The sequence below is a fragment of the Ochotona curzoniae genome, unplaced genomic scaffold, assembly GCF_017591425.1.
Source record: "Ochotona curzoniae isolate NIBS_2020 unplaced genomic scaffold, NIBS_Ocur_1.0 contig_21, whole genome shotgun sequence".
In the NCBI taxonomy this organism is placed as follows: Eukaryota; Metazoa; Chordata; class Mammalia; order Lagomorpha; family Ochotonidae; genus Ochotona; species Ochotona curzoniae.
In genome coordinates, this window is record NW_024465322.1 from 11,352,649 (window position 1) to 11,375,535 (window position 22,887).

General features: G+C 37.7%; 1 protein-coding gene across 5 annotated transcripts in view; it reads left to right on the plus strand.

Annotated features, from left to right (window-relative positions):
- The window catches only part of SPOCK3 (SPARC (osteonectin), cwcv and kazal like domains proteoglycan 3), a 117,282-nt gene extending 94,776 nt beyond the window's left edge, over nt 1-22,506 (plus strand). For 4 of the 5 annotated variants that reach the window (XM_040971422.1, XM_040971423.1, XM_040971426.1 and 1 more), the window contains 5 exons: nt 11,593-11,712; nt 18,015-18,236; nt 19,258-19,320; nt 20,089-20,226; nt 22,289-22,506. In XM_040971422.1, coding sequence (XP_040827356.1) covers nt 11,593-11,712; nt 18,015-18,236; nt 19,258-19,320; nt 20,089-20,226; nt 22,289-22,458 — 713 coding nt within the window. In that variant the 3' untranslated portion in view covers nt 22,459-22,506. The remainder of the gene's footprint in view (nt 1-11,592; nt 11,713-18,014; nt 18,237-19,257; nt 19,321-20,088; nt 20,227-22,288) is intronic. The other variant, XM_040971424.1, reaches the window with a different exon arrangement.
- Nucleotides 22,507-22,887: the final 381 nt, after the last annotated feature.

Here is a 22,887-nt window from a genome sequence, read left to right on the forward strand (position 1 = left end):
AAAGATTACTAAGAAGTGGAGGATTAGATAAACTTAGAGAAAAGAAGATTTTTAAAAAGGAATGCATTGAGATAAAAATTGTATTTTATTGTTACATCGCTCCTAGAAACATAAAAATTATAAAATATATAAATATAAAAATTATAAAAATATAGAAATCATATTGAAGTTGCACTGTCTGTCTGTGCCAGATTCTGGGTCAATGTGTAGGCACACAATAAGGTATCCAGAAATGGCATGGGGTTAATTGTACCTCTGTGTCCAAATTGTTAACGGCCCATTCACCAAGACATGATCATCGACATTAACTCCCAAGCTCGCATTGGTTGCAAAACCCATCTCACAGGTGCAAACCACAGTGCCTAGCGGGGTGGTTGAATGTCCATGCAAAATGAGATGAGATTGAATCAAGGTGGTTGGAGAAACATCTGCTAGGCCCTGTCACACAGCTGGAAGCTTCTCCTGGCCTTTGCCTACAGGGGAGTTGTTCTCTTCACACCTTTGTGTCGTCCACACCCATTTCAGGCAGACTCCAGCAGACCATGCTTGACAATAGGATGCTGGATTTTGGACCCTTGTCTAAACCTACAATGTCAGGGTACACTTAAATAGAATGGTGGACTTGTAACTGTATTTGAAAGTCTAAACTGTTTTAATAATATAGAGGAACTCAGTGGGAGGAGGGGAATTACGAAGAGGGGATATGGGAAATTCCTGAGCCCATGAAACTGCATCAGAAAGAAAGAAAGGAAAAGAGGAAGGAAAGAAGGAAGGAAGAAGGGAGGGAAGGAGGAAGGGAGGATGGGAGGAAGGAAGGAAAAGAAAGCAAGAAACAAACAAACGGAAGGAAGGAAGGAAGGAAAGCAAGCTTTTAAGTCAACAGGTCAAGGTGTAGTTCAGTGTCAATGTGTATTACAATGTTCCTATGGAAAAATATCATTACAAGTTATGAGAGACTGTTAAAGTCATATTTGTGATGTGTAATAATAAACTTTGTAGTAAAATATTTAAATCATAATGCAGTTCTTATACTTTTTGTATGTCAGAAAACGTAGCAGAATGACATTGGAATCCATTATAAAAGGTAGCATGAAGTCAAATCTAGCATTAATTGAATTCTTCATCAAATGGGTTCTTGATTACCTACTTTATTAATCACATTAGAGTGATTTCTATTATTTCCATAGCTCATCTGTACTTGAAGCCTTTAGCTTTCTTGTAAGTGTAAAATAGACTGCACAGTACAATGTCTGAATAAATGAAATATTTCAAGGCCGAATGATTATTCCGTAGTCTTGCCTAATTAAATGATTCCATTCTTTCAGAGATTAATATTGTTATTTTTGTATTTTCAGCTTCATAGAGTAGGTTTAATTTGTTTATCCAGTGGGAATCCAACTTTTGCAAAGTATATCAAATTAGGGTAATTCTCCCAGCAAGAATATGAACTGTCAAATCAAAACATGTACAAATAATGGGATTTATTGTTTTTCACACTATTTGGAGAGAGGTGTTCAAGTTTGAGGGATTCAGTAAATATTGTAACCACGGCACAGAGTCTGGCCTTTCTGCTCTTGTGTGTTCAACATTCTTCCCAAGGAAATATACAACAAAGCATGGGCTTCTCCAGTTCCAGAGACCATGGAGGAAGCACCGGTAACTACCATTAGGAAAGGAAAGTCCCCAGTGGACTCACATTCCTGTATCTTCTGCACCCTCATTCTGAAATGCATTGGCCCAGAAAATGGAGTTAATTCTAAAAGATGAGGCATACTCTGGAATAGGATTCAAACTCTGCAATTGTAAAACAATGGGAAAATTATTGGGGAGCTAGCATCCACCATTTTAAGTTTAAATAGCTCAGGGTTCTGAAGACTCTACTACATTGATAAAAATCTGCTGGACATATGTTAGCAGTTTCCAGAGGTTTGGAGGTGTTGTACAAAGCAGAGACACAGCTACTAGAGGCAGTGATAAGCAAGTCTTTAGGGAAACAGCAGAAGGAGCTTGCAGAGGAGAGGACAAGCCCTTACAGCAGGAGACAGTGAAGAGCATTAGGTAGGCCTTGGGTTATCTGTAATAAAGAGAACAGGACAAGGGAACAGGCCAGACAGCATTGGGCAGGGAACTGATGTGTGTAAGTGGACTTCCCCATTTGAGAATTTCAGTGGACAGCAGTGGCTGGTCACCTTTTAATTGTAAGACCACATGTAACAATATATAGCACCTGTTTGGAAAGGTTTGACTGTGCAAACCAGGTAGGTGCTAACTGCTAAAAACTCTTTTTTACACTGTTTTAAAAATAAATGCACATGTATAAACTTGAGTTTGATTTTAGTGGGCTTTTGAGGTACTGGATCACAGCATACACTGGAAAAAAAATCAAGAGTCCAGGGACCAATCGCCAAGAGCCATCATTTCCATATGGCCCGTGTTACAAAGCAAGAAACGTGATGGGCCCGGTGCGGTGGCACAAGTGGTTAAGGTCCTCGCCTTGCATGTCTAGGATCCCATATGGGCGCCGGTTCTATCCCGGCAGCCCCGCTTCCCTTCCAGCTCCCTACCTGTGGCCCGGGAAAGCAGTCGAGGACGGCCCAAAGCTTTGGGACCCTGCACCCGCGTGGGAGACCTAGAAGAGGCTCCTGGCTTCGGATCGGCATAGCATCGGCCATTGCACTCACTTGGGGAGTGAATTATCAGATGGAAGATCTTCCTCTCTGTCTCTCCTCTCTGTATATCTGCCTTTCCAATAAAAATAATAAAAATTAATCTAAAAAAAAAAAAAGAAACAAGGGATGCAGATGCAGTGGACATCCACCACAGAAACGTGGTATATTCACATTTTTTAAATTGTTACCAATGGATTTGTCTTTCTGGTGACTTCCTACAGTTTTATAGTGGCATTGCCCGTGTTCTCTGATGCTTAAATTACTGTCAACATAGGCGTTAGAATTTTGACAAAAAATGTAATCTTTCTTGGTCTGGTTAAACTGCTGCAATAAGAGGACTCCTAAATATAAATGAACAAAATCAAAATTTATTCAGTGGCTCATAAAAACATGGGGGGGTAATAGATGAATTTATTAAAAAATTCAAATATCAATGTAACTTTTCCAATAAACTTTTTAAACATGAAGTAATTCACTGTATTTAGAACATAGGAACAGGGAGTCCACTCTACAGCAGGTAGAGATTCAGTTACTTGGAAAACTTGTGAGGAAGTGTTGATCTGGATACTGGATATCAATCCGCTTAACATTTGCATGTGGCATCATAAATACCCACTTTGGTTTCTTGTTAACTAGCAACTCACTCTTTCTCATATTTGTTTTTAGTGTTTCCTTGTTCTTTAATAATAATGTAACAGAAAGGGATAAAAACATAGCCTTCACATTCTTAAACTATAAAAGCTGCCTAATAAAGGGAATAGATAAAAAAAAAAACCTTTATGGTAGCTTTCTAGGATTAAAGCATCAGAACTTATTTTTGTTTTTAGATTTATTGTCACTGAAGTTGTTCCTGTGAAGAAAAACTTATCTCCAATTAATTGTGTTTTTTGTATTTATAAGGTTTCATTATTATTCTGCTATCTCAATATCAGCTACACGATTTGTAGCCATTTGCTTCTCTTACCAAGCCCAATCATCTTCTATTATTTCATTTGATTGCCAAATGGAGCAACCTTTGAACTTCTGTCTTCATTCTTACCCTGCAGTAATTCTTGTAATGGCTACTAGAATTGGTTTTCATAGCAGGCATGCCATCCATGGATATTATGCAAGAGTTAAAGCAGTTCTTGGCAGGTTCCTGAATGGAACTCATCTGATTAAATATGCATTTTTGATTACTGTCTCACCTTCTACAACCCCTACTGTCTTTTGCTTTGAAAGATTAATCTGCCTGTCCATCAGCTATGATGAAATCTGAATAGAACGGAATTACTTGCCTCATCTATAAAATCAGTTAGACCTATTTTTTTTACTCCCCATAAATATATATGCCAATAAAATTATGACCCAGTAGGAAAGAAAACCTGCTAAGATTTCAATGTTGTACTTGTAAAATGTGTGGATTATAAAACTTATTTATAGATATCTAAAATTGCCACATCAATCAAAAGAATTTTTCAAGGGCAAGGGGAGTTAAAAAACAGTTTAACACTGTGTTTTCCATTGATTTGTCCCTGCATCTATTCATCCATCTATGCAATAATTCTGAAACTCTTTGTTTTCAGTATAATTGGACTATTCAGATCAGATATTTGTGGAAGAAACTATTGTCAGTAGTCTAATTTCTGACTTAAGAATTTTTACATCTTTTCTTTTTCTTTTTTTAAATATATTTTTATTTTGAATTTTGAATTATGTGGTACAGTTTCATATAGACTGGGATTCCCCCCCAACTCCCACTCCAGACAGATTTTCTCCATTATATTGCAATGATTTGGTCCTTCATAAGGAATCATAATTCTATCAGTCTCTTATTTAAGTGTACCCCAACATTGTCGGTACAAAGTCAAACAGTCCAGCATCCCATTGTCTACATATGTCCAACAGTTTCATTGGGAATTCGTCTTTCATCTGAAAGCAGGGATGCATGTTCCTTTGTTCTCCCACATCTGTATATGATAGATCGCGGTGCTCCATCACTATACATTTCCATAATTGAGAAACCATGAAACAAGGTCAACAACTGGTATGAGTTACAACAACAACAACAATAACAAATTACAGCACCATGAAAAAACGCACCACTGAGTAACCAGCACATGGGTGACAAAAAGGAAACGCAAAAGTCTCGGGAAAAACGATGCCACGGTGTAATCCATGAGCCAGTGATGAATTTGACAAGAGAAAAGAAATTATTTGGAATAAACATAACCGAAATAAAAAAACAGCAAAAGACATGGGATACAGCCAAAAAATGGACACAAACAAAAAAACAGTATGGATCGGATTATTGAAGTTATACCTTCCATGTTGATTTTCTTATATAAGAGAGAATATATGGTATTTGTTCTTTTGTGATTAATTTCACTGAGCATAATGGTCTCTATCATTTCATTTTCAACAAACCATTTGAAATACCTTTGTAGCCTTTTTGGTTATGTTATAGCTAAATGTCATGGCTAAGTTAGCCTTTCTTGCCATGTTTCATTAGTGGAAAAGTCAGCCTAAGTCTGGAGTCATGACGAGAGTGATTCCAGAGTCCAGACACAGGCTCATGTTCCTCCTCTTCCTGTCCTCAGGACAAAACGCATGTTTCTGTGGTTAGCAGGACAATATTCCAAAATGATATAAATCATATCCTTGAAACAGCTTGCCTGGAATGACACCCTGTCAGTTATCCTCTCCCTTCTTGCTCCTACTTTTCATTGAGATCATTTTAGAAACTCAAATGCCACCAACTGTCAGAATATAATGAATTATGAGTTACTATTGCCAGGGTGCCTGCCTGGAAACGCATCTGTTCACCTTGTGCTCCCTCATGTCTGAACAAAATGCGATCAGTGCCAAACACCATCTTAGGCTCCTCAGAAAACATCAGTGTTCATTCTTTAGAGAAATTGTAGTTTATGTTTTATTAAAATTGTATGGTTAACAATTGAGAACTTGGGGTGGGTGGTAAGGGAAATCCCAGGGCCTATGGAACTCTATCATAAAATTATAATAATAATAATAATAAAGATGTTAAGAAAGTTCATGATTCGTGGAAATCTGAGGACTCTGTTTCACTTTCATAATTTATCATTTAAAATGCTGATGATATTTTAATATATAAAAACCTCAGACTGGAATAATCCTTCGTAAGGCATAATTCGCTAAGATGTGTGTGTGGCTGTGCCAAGAGGATTTGAAGACATACCTAAATTTGCACCTGGTGCCCCTGAAGTGTTGTTGGGTAGCAGTAAGAGCCACTTCCAATCTACACATCCCTCCATGACAAGGTCTGTACTGATTTTCAAAGTGAGATTTTTAGGAAAGAAATAATCTTAAATGGAACACATTTTTTCCCAACTAACCTACCATCCCTCAGAATAGTTTTTGGGGGTGGGTCAAGTTAGGAGTAATGAGGGGAATATAAGATATTTGGAAATAGTATTTACCATGGTAAGCACTGTTGAGAACTCAGTGAAACCCATTAGCTACCAGGAGGGAATGAGGAAGAAATTTCCAAAAATGTAGTTTCCTTGAGCCAAGTTTCAGAACCAAGACTAATTCACATGAAAAGGTATAAAGTAGTTTAAAAGTGCATTCATAAAGCTTTTATTACACTTGCATGAACTTAATATGTGTGCTCTTAACAATTATGCCTGGATTGTTCATGAAAGTTTCATAAGACATTAAACAAAGCTAGCCATCATCTGCAGTTGTTTCTCACTTAACTACTTTTTACAGCACATACATGTTATGCAGATATCCACAAAGAATCACAAAAATGAACGAAAAAGTTAAATACGTGGGTTTTGTTTTACTGCTGTGCCTAATACATATGAAGCCATGGATATCAAGCAATTCATTTTTACATTTATTCTTAGGTTGTCTAAAACATCTAAATACAAATAAAATGAATGTTGTAAAAATAATGAAAGCAAACATCAGGTAACTTTATAAATAGTGTAATGTGAACTGCAAATGATCTCGGCCCAACAGTACATTGGGTGGAAATCACTAAGTTTTGTGATTCCAAATGACTTGTAATTTAAGAATTTCCTATTATTCTTGCCTTTGATTTTGGTCCTTTAGCCTTTCAATGTCATGAGTGTATTAGATTACCTTCTTTGTTTAAGCCTTCTGCCTGTTGCTGACTGCTCCGGCCAGCAGAGCCAGAAATGTGGACAGGGAGAGGGTCTGGTTCATGAGACCAATGATGGATGAAGTCTCTCGTATAAGTCTCCTCTTTATTACTCCTCCACCTCACCTTATATACCTTTCCTGCAAAGTCCTTTAGCCAAGCAATTGCATATAGCTGATCCCGGGTGCATACAGCTGAGCCTAGTTCTGCTTAGTGCAGGTGCTTTGCAGGGTTAAAAGTTCAGCCTGTGCTTCCGCTGTAGCCATAAGCCCAGTTCCTCTTACTGCTCAATTTAACAAGTGCTGTTAGCTCCTTAGCCCCCAACAGTTGGCCGTTCCTGTTTAGTGGCCATGTACAAGGACAAGGGTGTGTGCGCTTGCTGGCTCCATTCAGGGTAGGATCCCATGCCTTTTTTACTCATGCCCACACTTTTCCCCTCATCTTCTGCTGCAGCAAGTCTTTCCTCCATGGATAAGGTTGCGTTTATTTCCCAGTGAATTCTACTAATGCTGAATTGTCTGTCATTGTGTGCCTTTCAAATCCTTCCTCTTCTCTTTAAATAATGATGGACGTGTACCCAGAGCTCCCCTTGTTAAATATTTGCTCAGTAATTTGCAGAGTACCAAACAGCAATGCTATTTTAAAAGAAGTGTATTTTTTTTTCTTTGTGAATGCAAGCTCCTTAGGAGCAGGGACAGTGTTTTCCTGTATGCTCTGTTGTGCCCTACACACTGTAAATTCTCAGTAAATATTGGTGATTGTGAAAAAAAAAAACAAAGCTTGCTTGGTTGAGATAGGAGTTAATTTTCTCAGCCTATTGGGAAACAAAAGCAAACCTCCTGGTATCCTGAGTGCTGCATGAGAGTGCACATGCTGGACCTAATTTGGACTTTCTCAGTGCGTGCAGCCTGGAACTCTGTGCTTGCACCTCAGTCCGTGTCCCTCACAAAGGCATCAGTGTTCATTCTGTAAAACATACATACTAATATTGCATTTAAGTATGCTACTGTGTTTCTTGGTCCCCTGGAACAGTTTTAACTCAGACAGCAGATGTTTTAATGAACAGAAATGTATCGCTTGTAGTTCTGGGTGCTGGGCATTCTAAGGTTGAGCCCACATCAGATCTACTGTCTGTTAAATGATGCCAGGTTCCTGGTTCAAGGTGGTCTTCCTCCTGCTGGATCCTGACATGGTGGGAGGAGTCATGGGGTCTCTATATGGCCAAGAATTGTACTGTGAAAGCTCCCACCTCAACCTGGTTATTTTCCTTAAGCCCCCATGTTTTAATAATATAACATTAAGAATGAAGTTTCAGCAAGAGAAAGAGGAGAATTTTCAATTTTTTTTAATTTTTAATAATAAAAGGCAGAGCATATCTATTTAATATATGAAACCTATGGAAAGGCTTGAGTCTTGAGCAGATTATTAACTCTAATATGCAAAGGGAAAAGAAAAAAACAGTATTAATAAATGATAAGTTAATAGCTACAAAATATCTTGATTAAATTTTATATTTATGAAGTTTAATTAAGTTCAGGAAGTGTGTGGTTTGAAGCTTCTGACTTGGCAAGCATCACCAATTGGCCCAGTGATTTCACATAAATCATTGCCAATTTTAAATTAAATGGATTAATTGTTGGAAAAAATCCTGGGAAATAAAAAAGACATTTGCAACTTTTAAAATGTAAAGTATTATTTTTAAGAAATAAGTTGTGTTGAGGTTTCTGAAACTGAACTTGCTCATGGAAGAAACTAAATGTGCTGCAATCTTTCCATCATTGTTCATTATTTATTATCCCTTTCAGATAAGGTGTGTTTGGAACCTGTGGCTCTATTCATTAAACTTCAGCTTGTATTCTGCATCAGAGCGCTGGTTCTAATCCAGGCGTCTGCAGTTCACATCCCTGCTAACACACCTTGGAGGACAGCAGAACTCTCTCTCGTTTCCTCTGTCCTACCCTTCAAATATACAAGTAAATAAATCTTTAAACATAGGCGTTTTAGGGCGTGGTGAGCAGCTTGTCGAGCCTCCAGTTGTGATACTGCTCTGCTTCCTGTGCTAGCTGTTCAACTCCCTACTTCTACCCTAGAATAAAGGAACATGGCCTAAACGTGTGAGTCCTCACATCTGTGTGGGAGACCCAGAAGAAGCTTTTGCCACCTGGAGTTGGCCTGGCTCATCCTGGTCCGTTGCAGGCAGTTGCTTATATATGTCACTATGCACCATACCATTTTATTAGAGAAAAGATGCTATTCTAGAGTTGTTAGTTGTTCTGAATTACAAATACCTGATTTGCCACAAAATGCCTATGATTTGGACAAGAAAGCATAAATTCACCAAGCTAACATTATAATAGAAGCTAATATGCTTGTGTTTGAGTTTACGAATATTATTAATAAATGGAGTTGTCTACCTTCAGTTTCCATTTCAATTCTATTCACCTGGTCATGTTCCTATGGATAGATGAGTTTCAGAAGAGAAGACACCCTACTGTCTGGTGCTCAGGCATGATGCTAACAAGTTCAGTGATACAGTTCCATAGACTCTGCGATTTCCTATCCCTTTCCCCAAAACTCTCCCTGCCTCCCTCCCCCAAAGATTTCTCCTCTAGAATTAAGAAGGATAGTCCTGCATGAGCAGTCATACATCCATCTTTCCGCTATTGAGGTGTTTCCCGACATTGTGAGCATGGACAATGTTGGAGAGTCCAGCATCCTACTGTCAGGATCTATTCAGCAATTTCACTGGGAGTCCTTCTTTGATCTGGATGCAGACATACTGCAGTATGTCTCCACCTCTGCACATATCAGTCTCTGCTACGCTTCTGTTATAGTGCCCTTAAATACAGAGCCAGAAAACACAGTCCACAGCTGGGAGAGAAACTGAAAATGTAAATGAACATGAAGTTAACAATATACTACAGAATGACCAATGCATCTCGAAAGTGAGGGGAAAAAAACCTTGTACGTTCTTTAATTCTATTTTCCAAAACCCTAAGTAAATCCATACTCATGTAACACTGTATTGAAATATAAGCTACGGTGTTCTATTGTAGAAGTATAGCTAGTCTCACATTTGAGTAAAAACTTTTAAATGATGATATTATTTAAAAGCATTAGCTACCTTCATAAAAGTCATGCAGCATCTTTGCATGGTAAGCACGGTGTCACAGAGCTAAAGTTTATTAATATTAAGTACTACTTGGTGGTAGTACTTTATTTCATTCTTCAGCAGATAATTTATCAGATAAATTTAACTCTTTGCTTTTTTCATTTTACTGTTTGCTTTAATAAGCAATGCATTAGCATGTTTTAACTTTTAAGAGTAGTAAAGTACCTATGTTGAAAAGTTTTCTGTGTTGCCACATTCCTGACCCATAATCACCACCATAGAGGTGAATTTGTGTTAATCTGTGGCATCTACAGAGATACTTTAGGCATATGTAAACAAATGAATCTTCCCTTTTTACAGAAATGGAAGTATAATGTATTTTCTGCTTTTTACATTTTTATCCTTATTTTGATTACAGTTCCATTTCAATGCATAAAAGTTTAATTTGATTAATAATTTCAGACTGCACCTGCATAATAAGAACAGCTCAGTAAGTGTAGGAACCTTGCTGTAAGTAGGCTATATTACCAAGGTGTTGAGTGAAGATTTCACAGTGTCAATTCATGTGCTTGTAAAGTAAGATGAATCTACATGATAAAACTTTGTGGAAGAGAACTTATGAAGTCAAGCATTAAGCATTAGTTCATCGAGAATTATTTTTTAAACAATCTGAACATACATAGTTTTTAAAATTGGTACAAATGTATAATAAATGCTTTGAGGAAAGGTAGGAAAAATGGAACTCCCTCCCACTTTCTTGCTTTGGTTAATTTGGGTTACCTAACTGGAGTTATTTTAACTGGCTTCACAAACACCTTCCATGAGTAGAACAGTACTTAATAGAAAAATAGAATTTAGAAAAGTTTTTCTAAAGTTATTTTGAAATACTTGCATTTTTTACTATGCATGTTTTGTCACTTTTTAAAATTCCCTTATGTGCACAGATTTTAACAATCTGCCTCAACATAACCTTATATTTTAATTCCATTTTCCAGAGACTTTTTGCAACCCCCTTGTTGGTAGATTCACTAATAATAACAAAATGCAGTTATTTATATACATATATATATATACACACACACACACAATGTACTTATATATAGTAATAATGTTCAAATTCCAAGATTCGGTTTTGCGATAAAGTCTTCCAAATATCAGATAATAGTGTTCATATTGTTCCATATTTAACAACTGTAAGAGTATAACATTAACCTCATACAGACGGTATAAGCTCATAATTTTTTATTTCTGTATGGTTTGGATAGAGGAAGGAAGGATTTGATTCATAACTTGTTTATTAAGTGTGACTTTAAATACACATTTTGGATTCACCATCTTCTCAGATTGACTACCACCTTTTAATCACAAGATTCATTATATAGATATTATGACAAAAATTTGTACTGAATTATCAATTAGAAGTTTTAACTAAGCGTTTTATGCCTGGAAGGAGTAAAGTAAAATTATTTTAGTTGTATTCCTTTGTTAAATAAAATGATGTCATTGCATTACCTCTTACTGCAATGTAATACATGTTTATTTTTATTTTGAAAACCTTGCAGTGCAATTAGATATTTTATTATTTTTAGCCACTATAACATTCAGCTTATTGAAATAATTTGAGTAACAGAATTGGTATCATGCTGTTATTCTTCAGTATTTTTGTTGTTTCTCTTTGCTTCTAGCATGCAGTGACCTGGAGTTCAGAGAGGTGGCAAACAGGTTACGGGACTGGTTCAAGGCCCTCCATGAGAGTGGAAGCCAGACCAAGAAGACCAAAGCCTTCCCGAGGCCGGAGAGAAGCAGTAAGATGTCTACACATGATAAATGCTTGCTTCTGGCAACTTACTTCAGAACAGAGCAGATCCTCCCATGTTTATTATAGCATAATCATAGTATTTTGCATGGAAATAATTGGCCATAACTTGAAATGTGGAAAGATAGTATCTCCTTGGAAACCATTTAGCTTCCTGTTGAATAAAAAAGAATATTACCCAAGAATTGGATGACATTTAGCAGATGTAAGAATTGTGGAGTGACTAGATTTTTATCTAAAACAAATAAATTCCCCCAATTTTAGCCTTTGAAAGATCGGCTGATTCTAATGTAACTTTGTGAAATGGATCAGGAGACAAGAAAAAGTATTGGCAAATCAAACAAATGCAGATGAGTCTCAGGATTCATGCAGAGTTCTGTCATCTGTATGATTTTCCAAGCTCTTTTTAAGGCTTATTGATTTGAAAGGCAGAGTGGCTGATACGGAAGGAAAGAAAGAGATTCCATCTGCTGGTTCACTCATCAAATGGCCTTAGGAGCAGGTCTGACCCAGTAGGAATCTGGAACTCCCGAGTCTCTCCCATGGATAGTACTGCCCACGCATTCATCTTGTCCTTCCCCAGTGCGATGGAAAGCAGGTGCATTGGAAGCAGAGCAGCCGGGACTGGAACAAATGTTTGAAAAGGTGATTCCAGCATCACAAGTGGAACCTTATTGCACTGTGACAGCCCATCCACAATTGTTTTTTAAAATCCTTCAAAATGGAAACTGAAATTGAAATAGGCATTTTACATTTATTTTTGAGGTTTTTATTTTATATTATTTGGCTAATATTATGTAAAAAGATTGATTTTTATTTAAAATGAGAAAAGAATATAAAAAGCATTTTAAAAGAATGTTGAAACACAGACTAAGTTTTTTCAAGAGACAACATCTGCCATTCTAAAATGCAAAGGAGAAGTGTATGTTACATCAGCTCTGAGCTGCATCTCATTTCAGATCAAATGGTGCCAAAGGTGTCACCCTCCCAGCATCTGGTGTCTGTGTCTCCTTCAGTGCATGAGGGCAGCGTTGAATAAATCCCACAGTAACAGCTAGGTAGAATCAAGTTCCTAAAATGCTTCACTTGTTTGTTATGAATCGTGGAATTTTCTTGTGAGTTTATCTATTTTAAAATGGCCAAGTAATAGGTTTTATGAGGGTGAACCCAGTAAATGTCATCCAAGGCTTCATTGTTTTTATGTATGTCAGCTTGTGATATTTTCACAGTCTAAATTGGTTTCTTTGCACGGGTAATATGTACTTTTATCTATTGGTGTAATTCCCCCACTTTGTTTAAATGAGTAAAAAGGAGATAATCTACACCATCCTTCGTTTTCCTTTATCCTAATGCTCTTATACAGCATTTTATAGACTATATAGCGTTGAATATATTAATTACATAGCTAAAAATCATATTTAAGCTGAGCACAGAATGGTCAATGATCTCTTGCTGCATTTGTTTTCTGCCTGTAAGCCAGATGGACAGATTCTGCTAGGCCATGTAAGGAATGTGACGTGGTCGCAGCTCGCCGGCCTCTCTGGGCTCTCAGAGGCGTTCCAGGGCTTCTCCGATTGGCGTCATGTCTCGTGGGACTGGCCAGTGATTCTCACTTGCGGCTCACTTGTCCTAGAAATGTTCTCTCCGCAGGTTCATTCTTTCACTTCCCACGGTGTGCGGCTCAGGCATGCTTCAAGTGTCTCCTCGCTCTCCTGAGGAAATAGCCACACCGCAGAGCAGGTCGCTCCTCTTCACGCTGCTGTTACTTGTCTGGCAGCATGCTTTGCTCCATGTTATCAAATTGTCTAGCAAGATCTTTCCCCTCATTTCCATGTAAAATGTAAGCCCTCAAAGCACAAAAGCCAGATTTTTTTTTTCTAACCGTAGGATCTTTAGTGACTGGGAAAGACACATCAGAGAGATTCAGTAAGTTTGTTGAGTGATGAGTTAACAAATTTGACACATTTTTTAACCTAGGTGTTCCATTATTTCATTTAACACTTTTTTTAAAGAATCATTTTATTTTTATTGGCAAATTAGATATACAGAGAGGAGAAACAGAAAGGAAGATCTTCCATCTGATGGTTCACTCCCCAAAGGGCTGCAGTGGCTGGAGCTGAGCCAATCCGATGCCAGGAGCTTCTTCCAGGTCTCCCACATGGTTGCAGGGTCTCAAGACTTTGGGCCATCCTTGACTGCTTTCCCAGGCCACAAGCAGGGAGCAGGATGGGAAGTGGGGCTACCAGAATTAGAACCGGCCTGTATAGGATCCTGGCACTTTCAAGACAAGGACTTTAGGTGCTAGGCTACAGCGCAGGCCTGACAATTTTTTTTTTTTTAACGTAGGCATTCCTTGATTCTTTTTTTTTTTTTTTAATTTATCTTTTTCATGATACAGTTCTTGAGGCTCAGGGATTTCCCTTTCCATCATCTTCGTTCTTCCTTCCCCCACACTGTTCCCCTGTATGATTACCATGGTATAGTCCTTCAGCAGCGTCACAAGTCCGTCACTCTGCTGTTCAAGCGTATCATGACCCTGCAGCTATAGAGTGTTACAAGTCCAGCATCCAATATCAAGACATATTTAACAGCTTCCTTGGGAATCCATCCTTTATTCGGAAGTAGATATGCATACTTTGGTATGATAGCCCCCATTATACAGTTTCTGAGATACATGTTTACCTTTATGTCTATTAATTGTGTATTGTGCATGAAGATTATGTAACATCAGAAGATCTGTGATATCTGCCCTTTTTTGAATGATCATGCTCTCTGGAGATGCTCTCATGGTCACTGGATGAAATGCAGTGTCTGGGAGAGAAAGAGTGTAGCAGTGGTAGGATTGGAGCCCAGACTTGCTGGCACAATGCCTTTCAAAGTTAATGTACCCTCAGTTTAGAATATAGATCTATAAAGAGCAGCTACCTAACTTCATTCACTAGTTGTCAAATCAACGTTACTATATATTTAACCTTAGGCAAGCTTTTGTTTTGCTTTGCTAAAAACTTAAGATATAATGAAAAGAATACTTTTCTACTAATAATTTTAGTACATTTATTTAACTTCAAAACTAATATAACACAAAACTGAAATTTTATCTACCCAAATTATTTTAGTCTTTGCAGAAAGAATTGAACAACCGATAGCCAAGAAAATGAGATGAATATTTGAATCTTCATTGGTTCATGTATTTAATCATTAAACAGTTGGACCAAAAAGAAGGTCAATAATTAAATAGCTTTCTTAAGAAACTCAGCAAGTTGTGAAATCTTGTCAATTTTTTTAATTGTAAATATACTTTTATTAAAAGGGAAAGGCTTCATGCATCTAGTTTAGACCTATCTAAGAGAAACAGAAATATCCCAGAAAAGAACCACAACTTTAAAAATGCATTTTATTTATATTAATAAGTTGATGTAGATTATGTTATTGGATCTCTACTACTATCATTGCCATGAAAAGAATTGAGGCTTTTTTTTTTGATAAATATTCCTTGAATCTTTTGGAGTTAATACTTTGTTTTGTAATTTAAATGTACAAAAAGTGAATAGCAGAAAGACTGCACCAAAGTGCTTTGTGACAGTTTTGCAATAGCGGACATACACTTCTTTGAAAGTAATAATCTGTTAACTTTCCTTTGTTCAGTTTACAAGGCATCAGAATACAGCATCATATGTAAAATTTCAGATTAGCAGCCTGGACCAGATCAAGATTATGTCTTATTTTTGCTTCCTTACTCACATGTTCCCCTTAGAGAAAATGAGAGAGTTATTTCAACCCTCAGGGTAAATACACTCTAATTTCTCAGCAAGATAGAGTTGTCTTTGTGTCATGCTGTCTTCACATTGTGAGGACGATTGAATTTAGAATCAGAAGGCTTAAAAACAGTGAATCTTTTCAATGCAATTAGAAACCTTCTAGGAATAGCAGGGAACTTGTTCTTTTGAAAACAAAGGTTTGTAAAGTTGTTAGATGATCTTTCTCATCTTATTTTAAGTACTACAGTTAAAGGTGCCGATTATTGCTTATAACATTAGTGCTAGTTATTGAGGTTTCTGGCAATTTCATTTTTCTTAGACACCCATAGAGGTCCTGGTGCTTCCAAAGGGAGAACTAACCAGTTTCTAGCCTTTGGGTTGGGCCTAGCACTAAGGAGTATAGACCTCACTTTATAGTCAAAGAAGGTTAGGGATAAAGCCCAAAATCACACAATTAGTGGCAGAGCTGGGATTTGAGTCCAGGTGTGATGGACCTGGAAGCCCCGTTGGAGTAATTATGCGGCCTCCCAGTAGATCCTCTGAATTCATGGAGTGTTAAATCAATGCCCAGATTCGTTCAGACTCCTGTAACTGCCTCAGTTGCACATATGCACCCTTCTATGCCCATTTACTTGAGTTATAATTACTGGGAAACAGCAAATAAGAAACAGATTAAGCAGCACACATGTTACAATTCATACACATGAAAAAAAATGAGAATTGTTGGAAAAACATCTCAAGTGGTTTCCAATTCTGAGATTCCCCCGATGCTAGTTATGGCACTGAGCTCTGTAGGATCAAAGGCTAACAGGAACAAGCCCTCTTTCGTGGCGCAGAACTGGAAGACACATTGTTGTGACATCTCTCCACTTGCTCTACGGTCTCCCCTAGCTGATGCTGCCTGCAGCTTCCAGTTGTTGCATATTTATAATGAAGGAATTGCCTTCAGGGAAATAAAACAGTGTAGTTGACTGCATTTTTCAGTGATTGTTCACCCTTTGTTCTATAGGTGTATGTGAAATGTTAAAGCATCGTAGTTTTACCAGGAATTTTGCCAAGCAATAGGATGCCTGCGTCGCCTGGATTAAATTCACAACCCTACCAGCTCCCTGCTAATGAGAGTTCTAGGAAGTGGGAATGAGAGCCAAGTAACAGATTTCCTATCACCAACTGGGAGACCAAGTTTGAATTCCCAGCTCATTGCTTTGACACAGTTCCTTCCCGGCTGGCCTTTGAGCACATTTGGAAAAGTGAGCCAGTGGGCGTAAACTCTGTATTTCTCTGCTTCCCAAATATAAGGACATAAAAATGCAAAGAGGAGCTCATGTAATGTGAAATTAGAGGAAGTTTATGTTGGTGCATATAATTTGAAATCTGTGCATAGATTTCCCATAAAACACACCTCTTGAGAGCTCATTGGAGACCTCCATGTGCATGGGTTTCATTTTTCTTGCATCAAAACAGGTATATCATAGAATTTAGTTTTCCAAACACTATTCAGACCACTCACAGACCATGTAGAAGTTATCTGTTATGTATTATGTTTTCATAAATAATAGTATTTTTATTTATGTAAATGAAATATGAAATTAATATGATTCCACAGAATATTGTTTTGATATATGTTATGCTCTTAACAATGTAATTTTGTAAAAAAAAAAAAAGCTTATAAAGTAAAAACAATATAAATATATCACTAATTGCCACTGGATTAATGGCTAAATATTTATAGATGCGTTCTGGTTATTTTAAAAAGTCATTCATCTAAGAGACTGATTAAAAGATAGCGTGAGATCTGCAGCTCCCACCCAAAGCCAGAAGCTGTGACCTAGGTCACTCCTGTGGGTGACAGGAAGGCCCAGGTGCCAGCCGTCCCCGTGGACCCCACTGTGGGTGGCGAGAAAGCACAGGTGTGTCAGCAGCCGTCCCCATGGCCCGCCCCCCCAGAGTTCCCATTGGTAGGAAGCTGGAATCTCCATTCAGACCTGGAAATCCAATCCACTCCCCCACTCTGAAACCCAAGCATCCTAAATGATGACTTAACTGCTGGACCAAATGCCCATCCTGTGCCTTTTGTCCAAATACTTCCCACAAGTGTCCTGAAAAGTCTGTGTGGGTGTATGCACTGTGACTGAGAGCGAGGTGCATGTGGGTGTGTGCACTGTGACTGAGAGCGAGGTGCATGTGGGTGTGTGCACTGTGACTGGAAGTGAGGTCCATGTGGGTGTGTGCACTGTGACTGAGAGCGAGGTCCGTGTGGTGTGTGCACTGTGACTGAGAGCGAGGTCCGTGTGGTGTGTGCACTGTGACTGGAAGCGAGGTCCGTGTGGGTGTGTGCACTGTGACTGGAAGCGAGGTGCATGTGGGTGTGTGCACTGTGACTGGAAGCGAGGTGCTCAGAATGAATTGCAAGTCCTGCTCCTCTGACCCCTTAGTCGGTGCCTATTTTGTTCAGGTGTTAGGATAACTTGTTTTGCTTTTTCCTGGTGACATCTTTTATGTTTAGCTAATCAGTTGCTATCTTTCTCTTTAGGATTTGATACCAGTATTTTGCCAATTTGCAAGGATTCACTTGGTTGGATGTTTAACAGGCTTGACACAAACTATGACCTGCTGTTGGACCAGTCAGAGCTCGGGAGCATTTACCTCGACAAGAATGAGCAATGTACCAAGGCATTCTTCAATTCTTGTGACACATACAAGGACAGTTTGATATCTAACAATGAATGGTGCTACTGCTTCCAGAGACAGCAAGGTAAAAGATGAGAAACCCACAGATTCAAATATTATCTATTCCTTCATAACCAAAAGGAAGCACAGATTATGCCCCTCTCTTTTTGATTAGCCTTTTTATCTGATTTGAGTGTTAAATAGTAGAGCCAAAAGAAGCTTGTTGGAAAAAATTCTACTAGGGATGCAAACATGCTAGACAAGATAAAAATAGTAATTAATATTGTGTATTAATGTACTTCATTATGGTTTCTATTATGAACCACCAAGAAGCATAGTTCTCTCAGAGAGATGAGGATACGGATATTAAAAGTAGTCATTAAAAGTAATTTGCTATCTGCTTTGCCTGTGGTGTAAAATAAATGGCTTTGTTTTATCACCATGCTATGGAGTTTTAATGTTCTGTGTTGGGATGTTATTAAATGAACTGAATGAACCACAGCATTCTCCAGAAAGCTATTAGTACTTGCTAGATTTTAAAATGACTTTAGTTTTCCAAACTTTCCAAAATCACTTCGCTTTTTAAGAATTCACTAGCAAGGAAAGTGTTGTCATACTCTGGAAGAGGTAGGCATGACAAGTGTTGGGAGCTGTCCCTTTTCTGTTTAGGGAATGTAAATGAAAGTGGAACAGGCTGTATGTACAGAGCCTGTCGGTTAAAATTATGTTAAGTATGAATAGGGAAATAGATCCCAAAACTGCAATGTGATACATTTTGGAAAACCAAGGAAGCAATTGTATAAATAACTGTGATGCTAATTTAGGAGGAAAACTAAAAAACAAAACAAGGAAAAACAAGCTTGGAACTTTGGTGTACTTGCTATAGTAAATGCTGTTTTAAATTATTGGTAAGAGAGTGAACATAAGAATAGATTTAATAGGTTATAGAGACACACATTTGTCTATCATCTCTTTACCTGTCTAATTTTGTCCTCATTGGTAACCCATCTACGACGCATGTGTCTTCCACAGTCATGCAATGAAAAGGAATGACACGTTCTTTGCCTCCCCGCAATCCTTGAGGTAACAGTTTTATGTCATTGCAGACCCACCTTGCCAGACGGAGCTGAGCAACATTCAGAAGCGGCAAGGGCTGAAGAGGCTCCTAGGTGAGTAATACATCACTCTGCTGAAAGCTTTATTGCCTACATAAATAAGCCCAGGGAAACAACAGCATAAAATCAATATTAATCCAACAAATACGGACTGCATAGAATCTCAGCAACAGAATTTATGAACTTTTTGAAAGCCATTAAACTTGCTTTTATTATCTTACCTATTGAAAGATATTATGTCTGTTTTATTACCCTAATATAATGTTCATTTGGAAAGTTATTAGATAGGACAAATGATTTGAACAATATTGAAGTGAAAACATCACCAGAAACTTTAAATTTCTTTCCATGGTCAACAATTTAAGAATTGATGGCTATGATGTTTAAAGCAAGGACTTGTATAGGTAGGATAAACTCGTTCTCCATGTACTTTAGGGAAATTTAAACATGGTCCAAGTTATTTTCATTATTCAGCCTTGTATATGCAAACAATTGAATGGTCAGGTACATATGATAAGTGAAAGACGGATCGTTTCAAATTTCACCCACATTTGCCTATAAAGAAATTGTAAACTATCACCTCTAATAATTGTTTATTCTTGTCAACATGCAATTTTTAACAGAACAATGTAAGGGAAAGTTAAACTCCTAACAAGTTGCAAGGAGAGTATATTGTCATACATTCTTCACCTGGCTTCTCCTACAGCTGGAACGTTGCATGTATACACTGGTCATCATTCCGTTGTAAGCCTGAGAATCCACTTTGCCATCAGCCTCCTCACTGACCCTCAGCCACTGTGTGTATTTGTGTGTGTTTCACAGGACAGTATATCCCCCTGTGTGATGAAGACGGCTACTACAAGCCAACACAATGCCATGGCAGTGCTGGGCAGTGCTGGTGTGTGGACAGATACGGAAATGAAGTCATGGGGTCTAGAAAAAATGGAGTGACAGATTGTGGTAAGGAGAAATGTTTGTTGTGTAACACAGGATAAAGCACTTTAGAGCGTTATTCATTTGTTGAAATGTTTAATATGAATCTATCACAGGACATATAGTGATCAAAGGAGTGATCGAAAGATTGATAAAAATACCCCAGCATATTAAAACTTACATGGGGAGCCTGTAAGTTGCATAATTTAGATACATGAGGTAATGAAGTTAGTCACTCTTCCTACTTAACAATCAAACTATTTTGCATAAGGCATCTTTCCCTTTCAGGTGACAGGTTCTTTTCATCCAAGTCAGCAGACCCTCCTGTGTGCCGTGACCCCAGCCGACTCCCTCTAATTCATTGCAGAGTGCGGGGGGAGGGGGATTGGTAGAGTTCCTAAGAAGCTCAAGATGTTCTTGAAGTAAAATTTCTTCCATTGCATTTACATGAACACGTCACTTGTTTCAGCGAGGAAAATGTAGGCTGTTTAAAGAGTAATTATAGTAAATATTTCAGTTCTTTCTGTGAATGTGCATTTTATATGTAAGCCTAACATAATGTAAGCATCAAGCCAGGCGTCAGATTCAGGCACTTAAAATTTTCTATTGTGTTAACTTTTCTGTTTCAGAAAACATTTTTCCAGAATACAGGTTTCATGTCAATATTTTTGTATTGTGAAGAAATGTCACCAGACAAATCACATAGTGGTACACATTCATTGCCACACAAATACAGCAGGAAATAATGGGTTGTGTTTTTACTAAACACGTATTATCATAAATGAAAATAAAATACTTAGTCTGACATTTACTTATTTTGTAACTTTTGAATAGCATTGTGGCTCATGCGATTGGGTTTTATTAGGAAGAAAATAGCATTCAGTGGCTACCTACTCTGCTTTAACTTACAGAGAACATGCCTTTGTAACTTGTAGTTTAAAGCAGTTGCATTATTCCTTCCTTGAGTTGTCAGTGAGGCCAATGGTAGGATAAGAGTTTTAATTTCGTATCTGAGTAATAAAAATTCTGCAGAGTGGAGTCATGTAAGTGGATAGGAAAATCGCTTTGGATTTGCACTTCTGAATTTTCTTATCATGTTACTATTAATAAAAGTTGGCTAATAGAAAACATTTTGTTCACATAAGATGGAAATCTCAATGAGTTCCCCTGGTGGTATGTGTTGTAATTAGCTGTAGATAATCGTAATATTAGTGTATTAGGCATGCTAGAAGATAAACACATGAGTATGTGAGAAGTTGAAAAGTAAACACATGACAAAATACAAGGGTAGTATTATCTGCCTAAATTATAAATGCTCCTTTAACATATTTTTAAAGCTACTAACCAATGGTATTGTTTTTTTTTATTGATATAGAAATAAATTCTTGCTAATGTTCTTGCGTCAGATGTCTTGCTTAGATGTCTAGATATCCCCAGGGTGTCTTCATAATCTCAGTAGGCTGCCTTCCTTTCCGGGGACTCGAGGGAAACTCCATCTCCCCACATTTTCTGCTTTCTTGTAACCAAGGCATGTGAGCATTCAGAGACCATTCCCCCCGACTTCAGCTCGCTGGCATCCTGTCTTCCTCCATCTAGAAAAGGTTGCTTGATTTTAAGGTTCCAGCTGAAAATGCATTGCCCCATGCAGTTCATTAAAGATACTTCCCCTATTTCAAAGTACTGAAGTTGTTCACACTTTGACCTTTTGCAGGCAGTGTATCATATATTCCAGGACTTAGAGCATACATCTTTGAACGGGATGGTGCAGTATCCTGCCCCGCTCGTCTGTCAGAAAGGTGGCATGTTTTGTCTGACAGGTAACTTTTATCTAAATAGGTGATTGCTGTCACCTTGCAGGAATCGTAAGCAGCACAGCTTCAGAGATGACTGCTGAAGCATGTGGATGTTAACAAATGATGGAGTCTTCATCTTAGAGTTATCTAGGGAATGAATCTTTATCTTTGTTAAGTAAACTGAAGAACAAATTATAATTTTATTGTTAGTTTCTTCCACTTTCTTCAGAATTTTGTTTTTCTCAGCAATCCGCCCATAGCTCAGTCAAGTAAAAGTATTGTTTACTCTTTTAAAGCTATAGATTTTGAGATCTCTGGAGATTTTGCAAGTGGAGATTTCCATGAATGGACTGATAATGAAGATGAAGAAGATGATATTATGAATGACAAAGATGAAATTGAAGATGATGACGAAGATGAAGGGGATGATGATGACGAAGGTGATGACCATGATGGATACATTTGAGTGATGACAGCTGAGATTAAAAATTCTACATTTCTAATATTTACAAAATGATAGCCTATTGAGAAGTAATTCTTGTCCCAAAATAAAATTATTCCAAACCTCACATATATTTTGTATAATTGTCTCAAATACTGCAGCTAAAGTTATAGAACTTTATGTTTAAACAAGAATCTTTTTTTTTTTTTTGAGGTTTTATATGCAGTAGGGGAAAAATACACATAGAGTCCACCCAGTCAAAAGGAAGTCACGGAGAGTTGTAATGATACGTTTTTCATATAAACCAACTTTGCTAATCTGCCAGAGACAATGGCAGCCAGTGAATGCTTGGAATCATATGTTATTTTTCTGAGAAATATTTAAGTTGGCAACTTGCTAGTGACCTGGTACAAGGATTTTTATTAAAATCCTTAACTGTGAGTATATTGCAAA